Genomic DNA, 24390 nt, shown 5'->3' with positions numbered 1-24390 from the left:
AGATTATATCACTATAATTCATCGCTACTTCATTTCCATGAACGTCTCACAACACACTCTGGCCAGTTGTCAGTCCCTTTAGCTGATCTCACGAAAGCCGATGTCGACATTAAATGGAAAACGCGACAGGATGAAGCATTTGAGGAGCTGAAGCGACAGCTGCAGTCACCATGGATGCTTTCACACTTCCACGAAGACGCGGAGACGGAAATCGGCACGGAGCAAGTAGCGTAGCCCTTTGTGCCGTGCTAGTTCAGAGGAAAAACGCAGTTGAAAGCCTCATAGCTTATGGTAGTCGGTCACTGTCAAAAGCGGAAGAGAATTATTCTACGAAGGAGAAATAGTGCCTTGTAATCTTTTGAGCTACCGCGAAATCGCGGCGTTATCTATACGGCAGGCACTTTATTAGTGGCAAGCGACCACCACGCCTTGTGTTGGCTGGCAAACTTAAAGGATCCTTCAGCTCCCCTAGCCCCATGGAGTCTCCAGACTCTAGAAATTCGACATCAACGTGAGGTATGAGTCCGCAAGAAAGCATTCTGACACCGACTGCCTATCACGCGCTCCTAATCACCCTCCATCTCAAGGCGAACTGGATGACGACACCTTCCTAGAAACCATAACTGTACATGACTACGCCGAACGGCAGTGGGCAGACCCGCAGTTACGAAGCCTTGTAGAAAATACTTAGCAGGCAAGATCGACGTTGTCACTCGGGTGTTTCAGCGTGGACTATCTTGTTTTGCTTGCACAACGACGTTCTCGCAAAAAGAACTCCTTCCCAGTCCGCGCAACTACATTCTCGTTGTGCTAGCAGAACTATGACCCCGGTCGTGGCGGCCCCATTTCGATGGAGGCGAAATACAAAAGCACCCGTGTCCCATGCATTGAGGGCACGTTGAAGGCGTGCCCCCAATGCGTGGCCAAATGATGGTCAAAATTTACCCGGAGTCCTCCGCTGAGGCCTGCTTCATAATCAAATCGCGGTTGGGGCACACACAATCCTATAATTCAATTCAGTAACACTCCAGCCAGAAGTCTTGCACTTCCTGCACGACGATCACACAGCCGGGCACCTCTGGTCTTCGGGTATGCTCGCAAGAATACTGGAGTATTATTGGCCGCGCGTGACGGCTGACATCGCCCGGGCAGCCACGTGAAGACATGCCGTGACTACCAGCGAAAAAACACGCCATTGACAAGGCCATCGGGCTTAGTACAGCCAATCGAGCCTCCTTGCCGACCGTTTCAGCAGATCAGGATAAATTATATGAGACCCTTTGCGACGTCAACATCTGGAAGCAAGTAGATCGTCATGGCCACCGACTACCTTACCCGCTATGCCAAAACGAACGCCTTGAGGAAAGGTAGTGCAATGGAAGTAGCCAAATTTTTCGTCGGAGCATCCTGCTACGACATAGTACGCCAAAAAGTCATCATTACTCACACAGAAATGGCTTTGACAGCTACGCTTACTGGAGCCAAACTGCTGCATCGCTAGGCAAGTCACCGGCGGACCACTGCCTCTCACACGCAGACGAGTTACCTAACGGAACGTCTCAACAAGACGCCCACCGACATGTTAGCGATGTACGCCGAGGTCGAACACAAAACGTGGGATTTCATGCTACCGTACGTAACCTTCACTTACAACATGGTAGTGCCCCAGTAGCAACGCAAATCACGCCCTTCAAGCTCGTTTATAGTAGGAACCCGACAACAACTCTTCACACCATGGTGCGGCACGTCACTGACGAAGAAAATATCGACGGCACGGCATATCTCCAGCGCGCCGATGAAGCCCTACAGCTCGCCCACCTGCGGATGAAGAACCAGCTGAGGACGCACAGCCGAACTACAATGTTTGACAACGCTACGTCGAGTATTATTCAGGCGACCGTGTTTGGGTTTTCACCCCAACACGCCGACTAGGTCTTAGAGAAAAGCTTTCGCGAAAATATTTAGGACTCTATAAGATCATCCGACGTATTGGCGTACTGGACTCTGAGGTCATGTCCGATGGCATTTCAGAATCACAGCGGCACCCCCAGCTCAGGGCCTGAAATAATCCATGTGCTGCGTCTCAAGCCCTTGCACGAATGATGGTGGTGCTCGCATGTCTTCCAGAAAGTACTAAATACACGTGCCGCGTGTACAACCAGAATACACTAGCTTCTGTGACAACAGTCCACGCATACGATGGTCGATAATATTCCAGTAAGTTCCAATTATGCAGGTCTGTCTTGCGCTGATCGGTAACTTCATTAGTGTGTGAAATGCAATCCTCAAGAAAAGAATAAATAATTACGCCTTTCGATGCCCCTTCCCAAAAATCACCGTCCCGATGCTAAAAAAAGTGCGGCCGCAAGAAGCTAAATCACATACAATGAACAGAGATGCCAAACAACAAAGAAGCAAAGTCCCAGAGTTGGTGGTAGTGGTGGTGGTGGTGGTGATCACCACCACCACCACCACTACCATTAACTCTGGGATTTTGCTTCTTTGTTGTTTGGCATCTCTGTTCACTGTATGTGATTTAGCTTCTTGCGGCCGCACTTTTTTTAGCATCGGGACGGTGATTTTTGGGAAGGGGCATCGAAAGGCGTAATTATTTATTCTTTTCTTGAGGATTGCATTTCACACACTAATGAAGTTACCGATCAGCGCAAGACAGACCTGCATAATTGGAACTTACTGGAATATTATCGACCATCGTATGCGTGGACTGTTGTCACAGAAGCTAGTGTATTCTGGTTGTATGCGCGGAACGTGTTTTTAGTACTTTCTGGAAGACATGCGAGCACCAGCGATTACTCTGGAAACTTCGGTGACTCATGCATGGAAGCCATCGCGCTTGGCCGGCAGATCAAATTTTCGACGATCGCCGACTGTGTTCGCCGTTATTGTTGTTCTTTGAGTGTAGCCTGTTTTTGAGTGCATGGGTTCGCCCCCCCCCCCCCCCCTAAAAAAAGCTATAGTTTCGTGATTCACGGTTTTGCTGCTTCCTTCGCCGGCACTTCTTCGTGACAATATAATACAAATTGTTCACGAATTAGGTCTTCGGGCATATTCGCGGCTACACATTTTGGGCAATGTGCCGTACGACTCACTTTCACCATAAAGGTTCCATTACCTTTCTATTAATTTCACACATTGAAGTCTCTTGCGCCTCCTACGTGGCACTTCAGTTACCCGTCTTCTTGACCGGTTGTCCGGGGGATGTATTGGATGGGCCGCGCAATTTTGATTGGCGTGCCACCGCACTCAAATCTGGTTTTTCTTTTTTTAATGGCGCAAAGTACAATTTCTGGCATTGCGCAGGCTTGCACAGCCAAGTGAACTTAAATCGCACGTTTAATGGTGTAAAGCCAGCACATGTCGCCAAATATGTTTTTGTTGTTTTCAGTGTTCTTAACATTTCTTCCTAAATACTTTCACGTGGCCATAACTTACGCGGTATTATCATATCGCAAAATTCATGGAAAGTAAGTAAGGGCACAAGAAAATAATCGGCTTCCCATTAACGGTCCAACCGTACATGTTTCGCGCACTTCGTTTTAAAATGCCTATTGTTCCAGAATATGCGGTTATTTATTGCAAGAGATTGTGAATTATTGACTGCTTTCACGTATGCATGTCCTGAAAGGCCTAAATGTGACAAGAAATTAAGCTTAGGTAAATGGCAAAAACATTTTAGAATTACCCCTTGGGGTGACATGCGCCATGCGAGAACAAATGATAACTGGCAAACAAGGTGCGCCCCTTCTTTAGGCTGGTCATTTAGCAGAAGGGACCAGTGATGTGCAGTATTGCTTAAAGAAGAGTGTGTGGATCACATGAAAGAGAGACAACGAGACGTTGTTACAGCACCGCAGCTCAAACTCAACTGATCTTTTGTTTTTTCGGCACCCGGCCATTTAAGCTCGCGCGCCGCTGGTGGCATCGCCTGACCTTGTTTCCTAGGACTATCGCCTTGATGTCGCTGGCACTACATTGCTCCCCCTCTAGAGAGCAGCATGATCTGATAATAATATCAGCACGTCCATGAAATTCGGTCGAGTGAAGTAGCATGAGCACTGTCTGGAAGGGAGCCGTCCTTGGCTGAATGGAGGGATGCGACTTTGGGAGTCACCTCGCCGTAGGCTGGCTTCAACCGGTCAAGTGCGATGGTGTCAGGTTTGCTATGAATATCCACGACGTGTACGGACTCGCATCTCGCCAGTACGAGAAAGGGTCCGAGGTTGTGTGGGTGGAGGGCAGGCCGAACGCAAACGGACGAAAACGGGGGTAGCGTTGGCAAGCTCAGTTGAAACGTAAGGTGTGCGTGCTGAAACTGGACGCGTCGGACAGGGTTTTAGATCCTGGAAGAGGTCGTGAAGGTGCACATATTCCTGAGTAGATAGAGCAGCCGAAGGTGGCTTGAGTGAAATGTCGTTAGGCAGAGAGAGCGGAGTACCGTAGACGAGCTCCGCGCTCGAGCACGCGATGTCCGAGTTCAAGGCGCGCCGAATACCCAGAAGAACCAGTGGTAGAAGTTCAATTCATTGCGAAGGCGTGCAATCACCAATCAGCGCTGACTTGAGATATCATTGAAAGCGTCCCACGATGCCATTGGTTTGGGGATGGCAGGCAGCCGTGCGCAGGCAATTCGGGCCATGTGATCGCAGGAGCTTTTGAAAGAGAGGAGACTCGAATTGCGGTCTTTCGTAAGTAATAATTTTGCTAGGGTTTGCAAAGCGAGCAACCCATGTTGTGACAAAAGCTGCCATGGTCGTTACGGCCGAGCTATCTTGAAGTGGCATTGCTTCTGGCCAACTGGTAAACCAGTCCATAGAGATGAGCTGGCAGCAAAATCCCTGACACTGTGGTGGTGGTTTAACAATATCAATGTGAACAACGTCGAAGCGATGATCAGGTTCGAGAAACAAGCGTGCTGAAGTAACAGGATAGCTATCAATTTCTGCGCGTTGGCAGGGTGCAAATGCATGAACCCAGTTGCGTACCTTGGCATTCGTTGGCGGGCATACGTAGCACAATCAGATAAGGCACGAACACCGGGGAGAGGGAGCTGGTGCAGTGTGTTGAAAGCTGCTTGCTTAATATGCTGGGGGCAAGTGGCATCGGCGTGTCTTCAGAAGTGTCGCCACCGCGTGTGACAGCATCAAGCAGGGTATCGCCCAACCGAAGTGCTGTTTTCGATGAGCGCAATTGAAGAATCTCTGCATAATTAAGTTGATGTGCGGCGAGTGCATGCACATCGATAGGCACAGGACGTTAAGGTGGTGTCAAAGCATTTACGTGGCTCAGGATGTCAGCAAGTATATTCTGGTCGCCGCTGGCGTGTCGAATGTTGGTGTAGACTTTCGATAGAAACAAGAGATGGCGGATTTCTCGTGGGGTATATGTCAACGACTCACTGCAAAGCATATACGTCAAGGGCTTGTGATCCATGAAGATGGCAAAAGGTTGGCGCTCGACAATATGGGGAAAGTGACGTATGGTGAGGTAAATTCCAAGCAACTCTCGACCGAAGGTGCTGTAGTGAGCTTGGGTTGGAGTGAGTTTTTTTGGAGGAAAAGGCTAGGGGTGACGATGAATTATCGACGGGGAACTGCTCGCATGGCTACGCTGGGCGCGTCGGTCATCAGGGCCAGCGTAATGCCATGAGTCTGAGGTGTGCAAAAAGTGCGGCGTTTGCGAGTGCACCCCTCTTGATGAACGAGTCTTCAGCGGCGGCATCCCAATGCAGCAAGGACGTCTTGTTCTTTTTGGCAAGGAGGCGATCCAGAGGCTCTACTGTAGCAGCACAGTTCCTTATAAATTGGGAGTAAAAATTTACCATGCCGAGGAACTGTCGCAGCTTCTTGGTCGTTGTGGGCTTGAGGAATTTCGCCACAGCTTCGATTTTTGATGAAAGTGGGCGAATGCTACTGGCATCGAGGTAGTGTACTCCCTTTGGAGACGTTGAGAACGATGCCGTCTTCAGATAGTCATTGGAGCAAAAGTCATATAAGTTGCAAATGCTCTTCGACTGATTTGCCCACTACCGACAAGTTGTGGACGGAGGCAAAGATTAAGGAGAGCACACGCGTTACCGTGTCAGTAAAACGTGGGAATTACTGAACGGCGTAGCTGAGACGAAACGGCATTCGGCGAAACTAGAAGACTCGGAATGGCGTTGTCATGGTCATTTCAGGTCAGCCACAAGAATTTGGTGGTAGGCCCGGGCAATGTCAATATTTGAAAATAAGGAGCTGTGCAGAGCGACGGTGAAATCTTACATGATGGGCAAAGGACACCGATTGTGAACAGTCTTAGTATTGAGACATCTAGAATCTCCGCATGGCATCCAGTCGCCCAATTTATGAGACACCATGTGAAGTGGCCCTGATAAGTTATTGGCGGACGACGGCGGAACAATTCCTAATTCCAACATGTGCTCCAGCTCTCCACGTGAAACTCTAAGCTTGTGCGGAGCAAGTCAACCTGGCCAAAATAATGCAGGAGGTCCGGATGATGTGGGGTCGTACGTCGTAGCAGATGAGTTTTTTTCCAGTGGGGTGGTGCGGTGATTTTAGAAAATTGACGCAACATGCCGTGAAGGGTTAATTTGAAACGGTAGCGCAAGATTGCGCTAAATCTGTGATATCCGGCGCAGCAATGTCTTGCACAGAGAGATAAATTGTCTTGTCGAAGAGAGGTTCTCGCTTGACATCTGCAATGACACCATGGTCGGCGAAGAAAACAGTACCGATACTGCCAGAACTGATGTCGACAATCATAGACAGCAATCGAAACGCTCATCCCAGGCCGAGGTTAAGAATGAGCAAGCGCTCTCGAAATACCGCAACTCGAGTTCCATTCACGGCTTACAAGTACACAATGGGAGCAGCTGTGTGTTCCGCTCGTATAGCAGGTAGAATTCTGACCAGTGCACCCGTGTCGAGAAGGAAGCGTTGCCCAGTGGCCGTATTGATAACGTAGAAGAGGCGACAGTGGGTGGCGCCATGAACGCCCGTCACCGTTAACGGTCGGCTGGACAGTTTTCCGACAAAGTGCAAGGATGAAGGCAGCGACGTGCTGGTGCACCACAGCGGTGGTGATACCAGCAGACGGCTCGCTGATCTGCTGCACTGTACTGCTGGCGCTCGCTGGATGGGCCGTGTTGACGAGATGAAGATCGGCGATGACGACAGTAACGAGGAGAAATGTTTTTAAGAGTGGTCGCAACCAGGACCTCGTCCAGTCTGTCGCACAGTTCAGTGACGGGGAATGTTGTCGACGCTGTATTTTGGCAATTTGGAAGTGTAGAATGCGCAGTGTGCGAGGCTGACGCCAGCATAACAGCTGCAACCAGCGGGTGTGGATACGCAACTTACATCATCTTGTCGGCCAATGCAGTGAGCTCTGACAGATCCCGGGTTGAAGCCCGGTATCTGTCAACCCTGATGTGAAACTCATGTCAAGATGGCCAGCTCCATCTTGACTAAGGTGCGAAAACGCTGAGGAAATAGCTCACGTATGACGGTGTTGTCCGCGGTGGAAGCGCGTGGGTCGAGAAGGTTAAGCATTCGGGGGGGGGGGGGGGGGGGATCGCAGTAGTTGGCTTGGGCGTTGATTGCCCATCTATTCTAATGAGAGTAGCTGTTCTATTAGTGAGCGTTCTGACATCGCTGTACTATATAGTATAGCAGCTTTGATTGCATCATAAGGCGACGATGGGAAGTTCTGCGCGAACAGAAGGTGAAGTTCAGCAATCTCGCCGATGACCGTCGCTGGAAGCGCGTCGACTACAAGAAGGTACTAGAGGGTCTTTGACCTTATCGGTGAGCTTGAAACGGGCCTCTGCTTAGATGAACCAAGCCGCGGGGTTCCGTTTCCAAAATCTGGCAGGAGGGTGACCTTCGAGACAACCGCATTGGATGAAGCGGGCTCCACGGTTTCCGGGTTGGTCGAGTCTTGCTGACGTTCGTTGTCGGTATTAGACATGGCTTCAGTTGCCTTTTGTGTGGCGCATTATTACCAGGTACAAGTTGCGTGTTGATCCAGGCGTCCCCGGTAACCAATTATGGAGCCCATGAGCGAGAGACAACGAGACTTTGTTCAAGCACCGCGGCTCGAAGTCAATTGATGTTTTATTTCTTGGGTTCCCAGCCAACTAAGCTCTTGTGGCACCGCCACTTGTGGCACCGCCTGACTTCGTCTTCTTGCTTAGGGTGGTCGCGTCGATGCAGCTGGCGCTGCAAATGTGTCAGTAATTTATCTCTGATCTCACATTATTTGTTTATATTTAATGTTGATAATACAGAAGTGATATTGTCCTCATGCAGGTTTGCAGGGCATACTCTCGAAATACAAGGAGTGCACAAAGTGTGGATGATTCAGCTGTCACGAGAAATCGCATGGGCAAACAACTAAAGCAGACAACCTCCGACCTTGAGCCGGAATCGTTTACACGCATGAAGGAATTCACCTACAGCATGAACCTGGCAGCCTTAAATGACGTGAAATTTCGAAGCCCCGCAAGTCATGACGACCAATACATCGACGTTGGTTGTGGACCAGGTAACTTCCTTGCAGAGCAGCTGCTACCACGTCTGCAGCCCTTCGCCCGTGTCGTCTCTACCGATATATCCGAGGACATGATTCTATACGCCCAAAGCCACCACAAGGCGCCAAAAGTGTGTTTCGAGGTCTTGGACATAGAGAACGGAGATGTTCAATTCATCATCGACAAGTACGGGCTCTTCAATCGCGTCTTTTCTTTCCTCACTTTTCACTACATTTGGGACTTGCACAAAGCTTACCACAACATCAGTCGACTGCTAAAGGATGGTGGAGAATGTGTGGTTGCCTACTTTACAAGGACAGGCGTCACGGACGTCTGGCACCGTATATATCAAAAAGAAGAGTGGCGTTCTCACATCCCGGTAAGTGATTTCTCAACTTCTACGAAACAAACGCGTTCGCTCAGAATGTCGACGTTCCACCGCTTATATTGTCACAGCCTAATAGGAGACGGGAAAGCTGGTGTAGAGGACGCGTAAAATCACTTAATACGAGTAGAGCAGTCAACACGACGTCGTCGTCGTCTGTTTTTCTACACGTCTGATACTTTAGCGTCGTTTTCATGCCCTGGCACATACGCGCCGCGGCCATATAAGATGTGACATTTGCCGCTTCTTTGGAAAAAAAGAAATCGTCCCGATGCACCGACCTCCTAAGGCAGCGGGCAGGTGGCGCAAAGTTGAGGTCGCTATGAAAAGAACGGCTTCATACAAAGCACGCGCACAACCTCGGGCAGGTGCCGCCGGCGTTTGTAGCCGTTATGACTGTCGGGAACAACTTCATAATTCACTTCGCTGATGCGGCGCAGCACTGTGTACGGCCCGAAGCATCTTCGCACGAGCTTCTCAGATAGCCCCTGCCGACGAATAGGACTCCATAGCCACACCTGGTCACCGACGTTGTACGTGACGGGTATGTGACGAAGATTGTAGCGTCTGGCATCGTAGTCCTGTTCTTAGATTTGAAAACGCGCAAACTGCCTGGTTACCTCTGCGTGTTGCGTGAACTCCTCGGCACCAGACTCGTCATCACCGCCCTCATGTGGCAACATTGTTGTTTCTTCCCGGCCGTAAACGAGGTTGAAAGGAGTCACGCGTGTTGTCTCTTGGCGAGCCGTATTATACGCAAATGTAATATAAGGTAAAATATCCTCCGAGTTCTTGTTGTCGACACCGATGTACATACTCACCATGTCTGCCAGAGTCTAATTCAAACGTTCTGTCAGCCCATTAGTTCGGAGATGATAAGCCGTTGTTTTTCGGTGAGTGGTACCACTTAGTCACTAAACGGTATCCAGAAGCGCGGCCGTGAACGCAGCACCTCTGTCCGTTATGACTGTTGCGGGAGCGTCATGCCTTAGGAGGACGGCTTCGCTGAAAAACCGTGCTGCTTCGGCTGTTGTTCCCTGTTGGAGAGCACCTGTTTCGGTGTATCGAGTAAGATAATCTGTGAGAATCTGTGAGTAAGATAATCAATGATAATCTGTAACAGGCTGCCGCAGTCCAGCTGGCTTGACGGGGGGAACGTTGCGGCTCGGGCTATCCAGGCAATGTCTGCCTATACCGTTTCACGACCGACATGAGTATCGACCAGTACTACTTTGGTCTAATTCTTGACAATGTGCGGGTGCAGCTCAAGTGACCAGCGGTCGGCTCGTTGTGACAGGCATGTGAAACTTCATCCCGATGAGATGCGGGAATGACGAATAGGTAGCTGGCTGCCACCAGGGGAGCAGTTCTTCTCATAGAGAACTTCGTGGCTCAAGCAAAACGAAGGCAGCGCTCTGGCGAATAACCTCTGTGCGCTAGCTTGTCCTTCCCGCTAAGTGATCAATAAGAGGAACCAGCTCTGGTTCCTCGCGTTACTGGCCTGCGACGGTGACAGTATTGGCCATGCCTCGAAACGCTTTGTCATCATGGTCGTGCGCTGCAGTCTGAGCAGGTGACCGAGAAAGGCAGTTGGCGTCGGCGTGCCGCTTCTCCGCTTTGTAGACGACGGTGAAGTCGAACTCCTGGAGCCGACACTCCAGCCGGCAAGCCTACGAGCTCGTTCTTTTCAATTAGTCAGCCCGCAAAGCACACGGTGATCACTGACAACGGTTAAACAGCAACCGTACAAATATGGGCGAAATTTCAGGACGGCCCATACCAGCGCGAGACATTCTTTTTCTGTAGTGGAGTAGTTAGCCTCCGTTCTTGATAGCGTCCCGCTGGCGTAAGCAGTCACTTTTTCGGTGCCGTCCTTCCGCTGTACTAGCACTGCGACAAGGCCGACATTACTGGCATCGACATTAAGAATGGCCGGGGCGTCTTTATCAAACTGTGCGAGCACCGGAGGCGTCTGCAGTCGTTGCTGTAAATCGTGAAATGTCCGTTGCTAGTCTTCACCCCACACGAAGGGGACATCTGCTCCGGTGAGATCTGTTAAAGTCCACGCGATGCACGAAAATCCCGCAATAAACCGTTGGTAACAGGCGCAAAGGCCCAGAAAACGTCCCATGGCATCTTTATTTGAAGGCGTTGAGAAATTAGCGACGGTTGCGATTTTATTAAGTTCAGGTCGGGTGCCTTCACGACTAACGACTTGACCGGGGAACTGAAGTTCTTCAAAACCGAAATTGCCCTTTTCAGGTCTTAAATTTTAAACAGAACAGCGCGTATTTTGACGGGGACAAGGAGGGAGACACAACACGGACAAGCGCTGACTTGCAACTGAAGTTTATTGCTTAGAACAAGGAATATATAACAGTTCCAAACAAAAAGAGTACAAAAAAACAAAACAAGAAACGTTTCCGTCGTTCGTCCAGGCGTATCCGTCGGCAGCTTTTTAGATCTACTTCAAGTGTACTTAAGTTCTACATTCATTTCCTTGGACGGGGAGTTTGCATCGGCTCATGCATAGCCCCCGTGCTTAGTGACTCGTTCTTAGCACAAAAGAGTAGAAGGCTCGAAGATAATTGAAAGGGCCGAGCATTTTACAGTGTTTTCGTTATGTAGACGACTTTCTTGTTCTTATAGACACAAGTGTGGAAAAATTTGACGCAGTCTTTACGCAGACGAAAGACACCTTTGGTCAGTGCCTTCATCCGCTCATACTAACTACTGGAGTGCCAGATAACGAAGTGATCAGATTTTTGGATATCAAACTCAGATTAATGCAACATCACACGTGTTGGTCCTACGAGCCACGATGTAATAAGCCATTGCCACCTTTTACGTCCTCTCATTCCAAGCTGCTTAAACGAGCCGTGGCCAAATCTTGCACGCACTCGATCGTAATATATCTTCAATCATCAAACTGATCGTCTGGGAAAGGCTGGTTATCCCAAGCCGCTGCTAGTGTCAGTGTCAGAAACTATCCTCAGCAGTTTGAGCAAAAACAGAAAAGCACAACGGGTAGATTAGATGTCACGAAAGGAAAAAGAAAAAAAACCATCGTAGTGCCTTATATCCATCATGTCTCCCACAGAATAAAAAAGATTGCTAACAGAGTATGTGTTAAAGTCGTTTTGTCGGCTCTGTACAAGATTGGGAAGATGTGCAAAATTGTTGACACTTTCGTTCCAAGAGAGTGCAACATCAAACATGAATATAAATTCGTCCCTTGCAAAGGCTGGTGTTGTCTACACAATTCTCTTGTCATGTGGCAGGCTTTATGTCAGCCATACGGGGAGGTGCCTTAATGAACGCCTGAAGGAGCAGAACAACAATGTGCATAATACTGTAAAAGGGCACCTTGGCATCCACTGTAGAGACTGCGACAGCAAAGCTTGCCACAGTGACTTCACTCGACCACAGGTTTTAAGTAAACTTTAAAAATTTAATTATGGGGTTTTACGGGCCAAAACCACTTCATGATTATGAGGCACGCCGTACTGGAGGACTCCTGACATTTTGACCACCTGGGGCTCTTTAGTGTGCACCTAAATTTAAGCACCACGGGTGTTCTCGCATTTCGCCCGCAGCGAAATGCGGCCGCCGATGCCGGGTTTCGATCCCGCGACCTCGTACTCAGCAGCAACACACCATACGCACTGAGCAACCAGGGCGGGTTCGTAAGTAAACATACTAACCAACTTACGCGTGAAACCATCGAAGCAGCGCACATCGCCCGATCAAAAGGCGCATGCGTCAGTAGCCCCTCCTTATGGATTTCGTCCAAAGAACTGGCATATTTAGCGGTGGGGGGGAGGGGGGGGCGGGCTTTGATGATTACAGTTATCTCCTTTGTTCAGTGGGGCATGTATGATTGACTGTGAATCTACGAATGTTTTTTTTTCTTCCTTTGTTGTTTGGAGCTGTTATATATTCCTCATTCCAAGCAATAAACTTCAGTTGTAAGTCAGCGCTCGTTCGTGTCGTGTCTCCCTCCTTGTTCCCGTCAAAATACGCGCTGTTCTGTTTAAGATGGCTTACCAACTCGCCCAAACGTCCGTTTTAACAGGTTTCACAGTTATACTAGCTGAGCCTATTGCTTCAAAGACAATTTTCAGTCTCGGTGGGTACTCCTCGAACGTGGTGGAGAAAACAATCACGTCGTCGACGTAGACCAGGTAGGATTGCCATTTGAGGCCTGCGAGCACCGTGTCCGCCAGTCGTTGAAACCTTGCTAGAGCAGAACACAAACCGAAGGGAAGCATCTGGAAATTCATAGAGTCCGTCAGGCGTCACAGAGCGGTCTTTCTCACGGTCTCTCTCATCAACTTCGATTTGCCAGTAGCCGCTTTTCAATTCCATGGATGAAAAGTAACGTGCGTTACGTAGCCTGTCCAGTGAATCACCAATACACGGTAGCCGATAAACGTCTTTCTTTGTGATCTGGTTGGGTTTTTGATTGTAGACGAAGAAGCGCAGGCTGTCGTCTTTCTTTTTCACCAATACGACAGGCGACGCTCAAGGACTCTTAGGCGGACGAATAACCCCGTCTTGAAGCATCGTCTTCATTTGTGCTTGTATTGCCGCACGCTCTTTCGGTGCTACACAATAAGGATTCTGCCGAATCGGTCTGTCGTCGGCTTCAGTGACAATACGGTGCTTGGTGAGCAGCGTCTGGTTAACACGTGGCGTAGATGAGAAGCAGCACTTAAAGTCACCGATGAGCTCAAGAAAGCTGTTGCGTTCGACGGCAGATAAGGTGAGACTGACAGCAACCACACCTGTAGGAATAGGAACGGTGGGCTCCGCGTGCTGCACTGAGAGGCAATCTTGTATTGAGGCAAATTCGTCGAAGTAAGCAACAGCCATGCCTTTACCGATGTGTTGACTTTCCCTGCTAAAATTCGACAATGGGAGTTCAGCATGTCTGTCGAGTACAATAATTACGGCCCTGGCGATGGAATCGCCTTGACTCAGTACCGGTGCGTCGATGTGTTCAGCTACTCCAGTCCTGGTGTGCAAGTTGACGCAGATTACAGGCACGTGGGAACGGCTTCATGGCTGAAGCGTCACGTCGTCGTTGGCGATACGTAAGCGGCGTCGATGGCGTTCAGCGGGGTCGACGTCATCTGATCTCGTAGGAGATATAACAACGAGTCGCGGACGTTAATCGCTGCACCGCACTCTCTCAAGAAGTCCTTCCTCAATATAAGTTCTTTACAGCACTAAAAAAAATGACGAGGATGGTGAAGGGGGAACCGGTGATTACTATCCTGGCTGTGAATTTTCCAGTCGGCGTCATTAACTGCCTGCCTGAAGTTCTGACGTTCGTCCCGGTCCACGGCGTCTTCCCTTTTCTCGGTCTGTCGGCCAGCTTTAGACTCTATCGAAAAATGCGAACCAGTATCTACGAGAGCGGCCACTTGGTGGCTGTCAGTGCGAACGACAAGATCGGCGCTGATGGCGTCAGTTACAGGGGCTGTTGTTGGAGTCGTCCGAGACGATGATGGGGGCTCTTGGAAAGCTAGACGGTTCGCAACCTCACTCCGGAGGTCGCTGCCTCTAGTCTCCCCGGCGGGGGCTGGGGCACCTGCCCCTAGAGGTGTCAGGAAAATCGCGACGGGTCGGCGAGGTGTATCGAGGCGGAGATGGGGACCGCGATTGAGTCGTCGTTGAATCTTCCGCCGGAGGTTGGTTGAATTGCCGTTGCAGGTACGTGCAGCATGAAACAGAGGGTAATTGCTGTTGGTAAATCTTGGATAGACAGCTGCCCGGTAGTGGCACGCACGGTATACATTTGCTGCTTCGCCGCAATGAAAGCACAGCAGTCGGCGGTCAGCGGTGCGCCAGAAATCAGACTTTCAAAGCAGGCAGCCGGCCGGGAATTCACCGTAAGACCGAGGCGCAGTGATCGCCTGTCGGTGGTGCGACATAGCCACGGGGTCGGCGGGGACTGTAGAAAATAGGGCGTCGGGGGTGGCTGTGATGGCTGCGTCGTAGTGGTTGACGGTGTGAGCAGCATCGTATTGGCGGGAGGTGGACGACAAACAGCTTCCGCATAGGTTAATCGTGGCGGCACCGCCTGCCAGTCGGGTGAAGAAGAGGCCTGTCGAAGTTCCTATCGGACGATATCAGCTATAGAAGCCACCGCAGGTGCCATGGGAGCAATTCCGACCTGCCGGATGTTCCCTTGCACATCTCACGCGCAACTTCACGCAGAGACGTGCCGCAGCTCACAGGTAGAATTGACGCGTTCCCCGGTGAGGTCTTGCGATCATATTGGCGGTACCGTTGCTGTAGTGCCCGTTCAATAGCGGTATCCTCCTTGGCAATTCGGCCACTGCAATCGGTGGATTCCTCACAAGTCTGGAAAACAGTGCGTCCTTCACTCCGCACAAGAGATAGCGCAACTTCTTTATTTCGGCCATCTCAGGGTCTGCTCTGCGGAAACGGCGGGCAGTATTATCCGCAAACATGCCAACGCGCTCGTTTGATTTTTGAATATGGGATTCGAGAAGGCGCTGCGCGTTGTTTCTTCTGTCACTACTTGTGAATGTGCCTAGCCACTGGGTGCGGAAGGCATCTCATGTGGTCGAACTCCTCTCCCGGTTCACAAACCACGTCCGACCGCTATCTTGAAGAGCAAAATAGAGGTTAGCGCGCTTCTGCTGGAAGCCCCAGTCATTGTAACTGGTGACACGCTCAAACTGGTCCAGCCAATCTTAGACACCTTCAAAAGCGTCACCATGGAAACTTTTTGGCATCTTAGGATTCTGCAGCATCACCGGCGTTGGAGTTGCAATGGCCATGGTGGAAACAGATGGGCGCGTTCCTGCAGGGTCCTGCAAAGGTTTGAAATCGGGCGTCAGGCCTAGCAGGCGGCGACTGTACGAGTGAACAGGAGTTTTGACGAACAAAGGTGATTCCGTGTTCGATGCATGGCTCCGCGAATGGGCGCCGAGCACGAGGTTATCCCACTCCCCACCTCCACCAGTGTCACGGCCTAATCGGAGACGGCAAAGCCGGGATAAAGGACGTATAAAAGCACTTCATCAGAGCAGTGAAGGCTAAGTCGTTGTCGTCTCTGTTTTTCTACCCGCGCACTACTTCAGCGTCGTTTTCATGGCCTTGCACATAGCCACGGCGACCATATAAGATGTGGCAATATTCTGTCCGCGAGAGTGGTGTCCTGTCAATTTCAGACACGTAGTCTAAAGGGATGGAGCGTGTTCTAAAATAAATCAACCAGTTAATATAACTATCCCTGCACTAGATACGTTCTGAATCCCAATGGCGCGAACAATTCAGCTTTGCGTACCATTGTGACTTTCATGCATCGCTATTTGATTGATTTATGAGTGATTGACGCGTGAACAAAGCAAAGTGCAGGCGATCTTCTTACTTCCAACGCTCATGTGTGCCTTTATTGCTTGACTGGTCCATTGGTATTTAAGGACCTCCAGTGACGCAGCGGTTATCAGTGTTAGCGCACTGACCACACTGGATTCGTTGCATGCTTTGAAGTAGTAGAAAAACAGTGAACCGCATTCGACTATGGTCACCGTGGCCAATATTCGAATCGCCGAAGTCGTGAACGTGATAGCCAGTGAGGCACCTGGTCAGCCTTGCGATTTACACGTCATCATCATCATCACCAGCCTGCCTACGCCCACTGCAAACCAAAGGCCTCTCCAATACTTCTCCAGCTACCCCGATGATGTGCTATTTGTGACGATGTTGTCCCTGCAAACTTCTTAATCTCATCCACCAACGGGTAACTTTCTGCCGCCCCCTGCTACGCTTCCCTTCCCTTGGATTACATGTCCTGGCCATGCCCATTTCTTTTTCTTTATTTCAACTAAGACGTCATTAACTCGCGTTTGTTCCCTCACCCAATCTGCTCTTTTATTATCCCTTAACGTTGCACACATCATTGTTCTTTCCATAGCTCATTGCGTCGTCCTCAGATTAAGTAGAACCCTTTTCGTAAGCCTCCAGGTCTCTGCCCCGTAGCCGAGTACTAGTAAGACACAGCTGTGATGCACTTCTTCTCTGGAGGGGTAATGGCAACCTGCTGTTCATGATCTGAGAATGCCTGCCAAACGCACCCCAGCCCATTCCTATTGTTCTGATTATTTCAGTCTCATGATCCCGATTCACGGTCACTACCGGCCCTAAGTAGATAGGGCAGGTAAGTACCTAAGTAAGAAGGTAAGGGCAGGTAAGTATCTAAATAAGTACCTGCCCTTACCACTTCCAGTACCTCGCTCTATATCGTAAACTGCTGTCCTCTTTCGACTCTGTTAAATATTACTTTAGTTTTCTGCAGATTAATTTTGAGACCCACCCTTCTGCTTTGCCTCTCCAGGTCAGTTAGCACGCATTGGAATTCGTCCCCTGAGTTACTAAGCAAGGCAATATCATAAGCGAATCGCAAGTTACTAAGGTACTCTCCATTAACTCTTATCCCCAATTCATCCCAATACAGGTCTCCGAATACTTCCTGTAAACACGCTATGAATGCCATTGGAGAGATCGTATCTCCTTGCCTGACGCCCTTCTTTATTGGGATTTTGTTGCTTTCTTTATGGAAGACTATGGTGGCTGTGGAGCCGCTATAGATATCTTTCAGTATTTTTACATACGGCTATCTACGCCCTCATTCCGTAATGCATACATGACTGCTGAGGTTTCAACTGAATCAAACGCGTTTGATGAGAAAGCGTTTGATTTACACGTGATTGCTCTGAAATGGGGACCGAACATATCCCACATGTTCTTGTTTATCATTTGCAGGTGACCGCTTTCCACCGCCTAACAAATGTTAAACAGCATTGATCGGCGCAGAACAGACCTATATCTATCTGAACATTCTCGTTTATTCTGTCCGATTCAATTTTTGGTCTGTGTTGTCGCCAAACCTTTTGTAATGAGATTGGAGGTTGGATTGCGCAACATTTTTACGAGACACACAGAAGAGACACACACCACAGAGCGCTACTTGAAGAGGAGATGAAACTTGCCAAGGTTGACGACTGGGCGTGTTGGTATAGCATATTAGAGGTTGGATTGCGCAACATTTTTACGAGACACACAGAAGAGACACGCACCACAGAGCGCTACTTGTGTGTGTGTTGTGTGTCTCTTCTGTGTGTCTCGTAAAAATGTTGCGCAATCCAACCTCTAATATGCTATACCAACACGCCCAGTCGTCAACCTTGGCAAGTAATGAGATTGCATGCTTGATGTGAGTAGTGTTGTACACTGTAGAACTTGTGCGAGCACCAGCGATTAGACAGTGTCCGTTATCCACAGCGTCCGCTATTGAGTCTCAACGATCATTTACTTTGACATTCGCTGTCCAACGTACTGAGTGCACGATGAAGTGCACACATTCAATGGTTCGACAAGTCAAGGCGAATAGGTTACCTGTGCATTTCATTTATTTTATGAGTGTATATTAATACGTGGAGATCGCGCTGCGTGTTCACCACTTTCGAGGTTTCAACTACAAGAACTCAGCTGGTACACGTTCCATTCTTCTTATACTTCATTCAAAATAAATTTTACTTCCGGAGAAAACAAGAAGCATGGTTTTTGCAGAAAAAAAAAACTATTGTTCCGAAGTTTGATTTTAGGTGCAAAAAAAGGAAACAGCTCACATCCGTTACCCAGCTATTTACTGTATCCTACAACGGTCGCAGTGGCTGCCCGCAGGCACTTCTCGTGGTCATGCGCAACGATTTCTGTTGAAATATTTTAATTTATTTATAGCTTAGCTGTAGCAAATTACCCTACTTTAACAAAAGTGGCAAAAAAGCACTACAACCATGGCCACGACAAAGCCACATACACCATGAATCATGGCAAAGCCTAATAGACCCAAATTTGTATTTCTAGTAGACACACATTTGCATGATGAATTACACTCTATCATTACACAGTATCACAATTACGCAATATCATAGTACACTCTAAAAAAAGGTTCTACACTTGAGGGATTACCTTGTGCTACAAGAATAATTGTTATCTGCCTAACTTGTGCTTCCTTTGTTCGCACTCTGCGCTCTCCTGCAAGGAAGGCCATGCCACGTTTGTAACGCGCACACCGCTCGTGACCTAGAATTAGCAGTTGCGCGGTGTTGAAGAAAGGGAAGGCGCGCAAGATCGATAGCGATTATTGTTTTAGGACCATTCCCAAAGGCTTTCCTAGACTGCACTTCGAGAGGTCTCTTCGTGTAAGCACCAGGCGCTAATAAGTGATTGGGAATTTTCGGTGTTTTCACTGGTGATCTTGTTTTGCAAACGTAGGTATATACTTTCAATGTATTGACTCAGGGGATGATTGTATGACTCCCAATGAACGCTAATCACCTTCTAATTTATAACGCTATTGGTTATAGTACTAGTGGAGGAGTTTTAGAAAAATAATGCGCTTGCTCAGACGAAGGAACACTAACGGTAAAGCTGCTTTCGCAAACGGCATGTCCAAAATGCTGGCACAGAGTTATACGGAACAAGCAGCTTTTTTAATGTGATTTTACCAAAAAAAAAAAAAGAAGTTAAGAATTGATGTAAATGAGTGCATATAAGTACCGCTACACATAGTTCAGCCAAAGCTTCTGATTTTTATCTCTAAATACGCTACGCTAAGGCAAATTACTGAAATTAAACTTTACACTGGTTTTAGCGCATAATTTCTTGGCATATCGAAGCAAGATAATACCGATAATAACGCCTAGACGCCGTTGCACATGAGAATGAAGCAACCTGCGTGTATCTACCCCTCAAAAACATCATTATCAATGCGGACAAGAATAAAAGTGTAGTTTAGCAATTGAGAATTTGATTGCTTTGCGCTTTACATGCTGCAGGTAACAGTGGGACCAAAAAAGACCGACGATGGACAGGTGGAGCAGCAGAGATAATTAACACTGTGCAGAAAATAGTAAAGCATAATTAAAAAAAATGAAAGCAAGAACGTGGAAAGAACTTGCGTGAAAGCTCGAATGGTCATTGAAAGCACATGTGTAGCAATCAACTGTTCACGATCCCTGAAAGAACATAACAGGTAGAGCAATGCGAACTGCCATTGTTTACCCGCAGAGACACCTTAACATGATCATAACGACCATCAGTTTATAGTCAACCGCAAAATATGCCACTCGTGCTCTTTGAGAAAAATGCTCGAATGAAAAAAAAGAATAATTAGCGCTCCAAACTGAAATTGTCACACAACATTTTCACCGGGCTATTTAAAATGTTACCCATTTCTCTAGCCTATTTCTGTCATATCAGCGGTCGCGCGGTTGGCTGTTGTTCCATACATTATTATCAGCTAATAACAGCTAATATTGTTATTAGCTGTTATTTGTTAGAAGGACAATACATATTACATAACAGACAGAAATCGTGAATATATTTAGTGAATACTGGCCGACCATTCTGTCATCTCGGTGCTTAACATCCGCCTGCGTATTTGTACTAATTGGCTAGGAATAGCACGAACGAACTAATGAGCTGTATTCAGGAAACCCGAGCTCATCGTTGCTTTATACAAGCCCGCATAACAGAATAATCGGCGATAGTGGTCACCGTACTGTCTTATTCCCACGGAAACAGGACCTGAGCTCGATGTTCGCTGGGCGCTACTGCTTCGACGAACCGGTAGACGAAGAGAAGCTGGCTGCCCTGGAGGAAAGCGCCGTCACGGCGGCAGGTCTCGAATTGGTCACCTGCCGTACTTACTGCAGCCCGTGCACGTTTCCAACCGCTGACGTCTGCCTCGGTGAGCGCGCGAGTGGGAGTGTAGATATCTCAATTACAGCACCCATGTCTATAGAAATATTTCCAGCGCTTCTAAAATACTAGTACCCAAATAATGACCAAGGGCGCTATAACGTAAAACTATTCCAAACTTTTCTATTCCAATTCTGCTATCAGCCCTCCACGATTGGTCAAAAACCTTTTTCGACCACCCCCCCTTCACATGTCTGTCACCCGACGTCACGAAAACCGCGATACCTCCCCATCTGATATGATGTGTACACACTGATTATGCATGATTTGACAGAAAAAAGAAAAACAGTTATTTCTGATTCGACCCCTTTTCGCCATTAGCCCTCGGCTATTGGTAAAAAGTTTTCGGGCTGCGCCCACTTCACCTGCCTGTCACGCGACGTCAGAAAACCGCAAGAACTCACCGCGTCAAAGTGACGTGTACGCGATAAAGATGCATTAATATGCCGAACAAAACTCAATTTTCTTCGGAATAGCCGCAGGCTGCCCCGTTCCGAAAGGAATAAAAGATGGCTGCCGCCGATCGCTCAGACGCTGGCTACTCGCACCTGCCGGAGAGCATGGGTGTATTTGCGTATAATAAAGCTTCTTGCGTGGCCGTGTAACGTTTTCGAGCACTTTCGGCACATTTACCCCCTCATTCTGCCAACTCTTCTTTGCTGAGGGTGCATTTTAGCGTCATTCTTGAGCTTCCGTTGCATGCCGCCGCGATTTTCGACCAGCCACAGCAAGCTAAGTAAGGGAAAGCCGACCATTCACAGGCGCTGGCACCACCCTCTTCATCCGGTTATCGACTTTCGGTGCAGTGGCTCGACCCCATCGAATCCCTCTCCACTTGAGCGTTCTCCTCGCCTCTTTTTAGCCAATTAGATACGACAAGCCGCTCAGTGTAGGCATTGTTATTCGTTTTTTAAGCAAACAAAAGTGACCTCCTATGAACGAGGAGAGCGTTTGATTGGTCTGTTCAGACAACCCTGAGGGTGACCGCCCGGTGCTTGCGTTGGTGGTTACGCAAATTTGACGTCAGGAGATCGGAATAGAAACATATTGGAATAGTTTTACGTTATAGGGCCCCAATACAGCCAAATAAATTGTTGAAACTGCGCAACTTTCCTTAAATACCACAAATTCGACAAATCCGGCGCACTTCTTTTGCGACAAGCACATAAGTCGCCTACATTTCCGCGGTGTTTTACGTCGCATTTGTCGCTGTGGTATTGTGGCTGTAATCATGTACGGGGCAAATATCAGCGAGCATGCTCAATTATGGAATTGAGATTCATTGTCACAATTGGCGATACAATAAGGAGCTTGCTGGTATGAGTTAGTTTTACGCATGCAGCGGTCGTATTTCTTAGCACCTTGCAATATGTCCTAAATATGAATTAAAAAAAAAGACGTGTAAGTTCTCTTCCTGTAGAAATTGTCGTAATAGCATAGCGATATAATGAGGCTTGAGGCATTGCCTGTATCTGTCTGGTGACTGCGTAACTATGGCAGCTGTCATTATTCTATCCGGAGCTATTTTTTATCAAAGCCAGAACGGCAGCCACGAATATCCAAGGCGGATACTAGAGAAGAGCACTTAGCACATTTCACAGGGCTTCAGCTATTGAACCCCATCTGTACCGCGTTTACTAATGTTGTCGTATTTAAAAGTCTCAGAAAAGCAAGCCGAGGACTAGGTAAATCATTTCATGTCCACACCAATAGCCGCATTGGCTTGAATAAATATTTCGAAATAAATTGAAAGAACATACTTTAAAAAAGTGTACATAACATTCTATTTCGCAGCATAACGGACTTTTATAGATTTAGAGTTTATATTTTTTACAAGATACTTCACTCTCCTAACAAAATCCGATTTGACTTCAGTGTATTTCTTCTATCTTACGTGTTTTGTCTCCTGATTGAGTTTGTTTGTTTTACAATGAACGTTCCCCGCTCTCCGAAATGGAACTTTTGCTAATTGAGAAGGTTCTTTAGGGAGTCGCTCTTCTGCACTTGCCAGTAGTTGTCGGAAGAATAGCAATGCGATCTTCACGCGACTATGAAACAGTCCACTAAATGTAAATTTTGACGATGCATGTTGCATTCGTAGTCTGTCTGATCAGACCTTGCTCTACTTCTTCCGTTAATGAGGTTTATTTCCTAAAGACCACCATCAGTGCGCCTAAATATCCCTTATAGCGGCACATTTGTGCTGCACAGCGCACGGGATATTTTATTTATTGCTAACCGCTCATTTAGAATAATACCAGGTGTCGTACATGCTGTTTTCACTTTCCCCAGGATAAGACTAATGCAACCGCGAATACTGCACGTCTCTTAGAATGTAGTGCGCCGTCGTTTACGTTGACTACATACGTTGACTACAGGTGTTTTTTACGCAGATGCACACGTGCCGTTCTTCAAGCTGGACGCCAGGGTGCCGGAGGAAAAACGTGCCGCTTTTTGGAAGACTTGGAGATACGCACTGAAAGATGCGTCCAATTCCCACACCGGCGGCATCAGCCTCAATTATGATGTCCTCGTCGCGCACTCGCAGAAACATCCAGCTCCTATTTAGACAACGCATCTGGTGATTGCTATCATCGCAGCTTTCAAGTGGCTGCGCTTCGTTTAATTTTCTTCACAATGACGAGTAATCTTCGCAGCAATGGGCACGTACATCAAAGAATAAATAGTGCTATTTATTTTTTGTGTTCACATTATCCCGCTGAAAACGACACGGCTGGCCAGGTGGCGCTACTGTGCCTACACTGTGAAATCATTTACACCCTTAAAAGTGAAAAAGGCTGTAAATTTGTCTATAACTCACACCCTTAGGGTGTCAGTTATATAAATTACACCGTAAGGGTGTGAGTTATAGACACATTTACACTCTTTTTCACTTTTAAGGGAGTAAATGATTTTACAGTGTTGCTTGTTTATTGACTGCCCCCTTCGTGAAGAAGGCGCTGCTTCGTCGACGATTTGTTTTGCGATTGCAGGTGCGTGCATTTTTGGGCGCTCCCGTTGCATTTTGATAGGCAGAGATTTGCTGGCATTCTTATCGGCAATGTGCAGGCGGTCTCCAGAAACTGCCCGCCGCGAAACACCTTTTTTACGGAGGAAACATAAAGGATGTACCTTTCGTTCCCGCCATCGAACAAAATCTTGATGAATGAGCGATAACAGATACTAAGTGGCCATTTCGTCTCGGAAACACGAGGTTTGAAAACAGTGAGCTTGCTGAAAATATGCGCCTAATGAAGTGCAACACACAAACAACCATGCTTACAAACAGTAAACGAGCAAATGTGTTCGTATACAATATTTCTGACAAGCGTTTTTTTTTTTTTTTTTTAAGCGTAGCTCCAAGGCGCTCGTTCCTGCGGCGGGCGTAGGCGTTGTCCCTCGTACACGAGCGAACGAGTACAGCGAGAGGGGAAAGCTAACACAGAGTGTAGCGGGAGATGAAAGAAGAACGCGAGTAGGAAAGCGAAATAGGGGGCTACAGCAAAAGCATGAGGCGGAAAGTGGAGGAGGAGAGTATGGCGAAAAAGTGAGAAGGAAAGCAAAGCGCCGCACGAAACTACGAGATGGCGCCATAATATTTGTAATCTGATTGTAGGCCCGATGCGCATTGTGTAGTGCTTTCTGGAAG

General features: G+C 48.1%; 1 protein-coding gene across 2 annotated transcripts in view; it reads left to right on the top strand.

Annotated features, from left to right (window-relative positions):
• LOC129382712 (uncharacterized) overlaps positions 1 to 23437 on the top strand; it is a 216534-nt gene extending 193097 nt beyond the window's left edge. For both annotated transcript variants that reach the window (XM_072288875.1, XM_055066845.2), the window contains 3 exons: positions 8331 to 8930; positions 20565 to 20730; positions 23135 to 23437. In XM_072288875.1, the coding sequence (XP_072144976.1) occupies positions 8331 to 8930; positions 20565 to 20730; positions 23135 to 23310 (942 nt within the window). In that variant the 3' untranslated portion in view covers positions 23311 to 23437. The remainder of the gene's footprint in view (positions 1 to 8330; positions 8931 to 20564; positions 20731 to 23134) is intronic.
• The last annotated feature ends 953 nt before the right edge of the window (positions 23438 to 24390 follow it).

Source organism: Dermacentor andersoni, chromosome 6, assembly GCF_023375885.2.
Source record: "Dermacentor andersoni chromosome 6, qqDerAnde1_hic_scaffold, whole genome shotgun sequence".
Lineage (NCBI taxonomy): Eukaryota > Metazoa > Arthropoda > Arachnida > Ixodida > Ixodidae > Dermacentor > Dermacentor andersoni.
The sequence above is the reverse complement of the archived record's forward strand: the minus strand, read 5'-3'. Positions and strand labels throughout refer to the sequence as shown.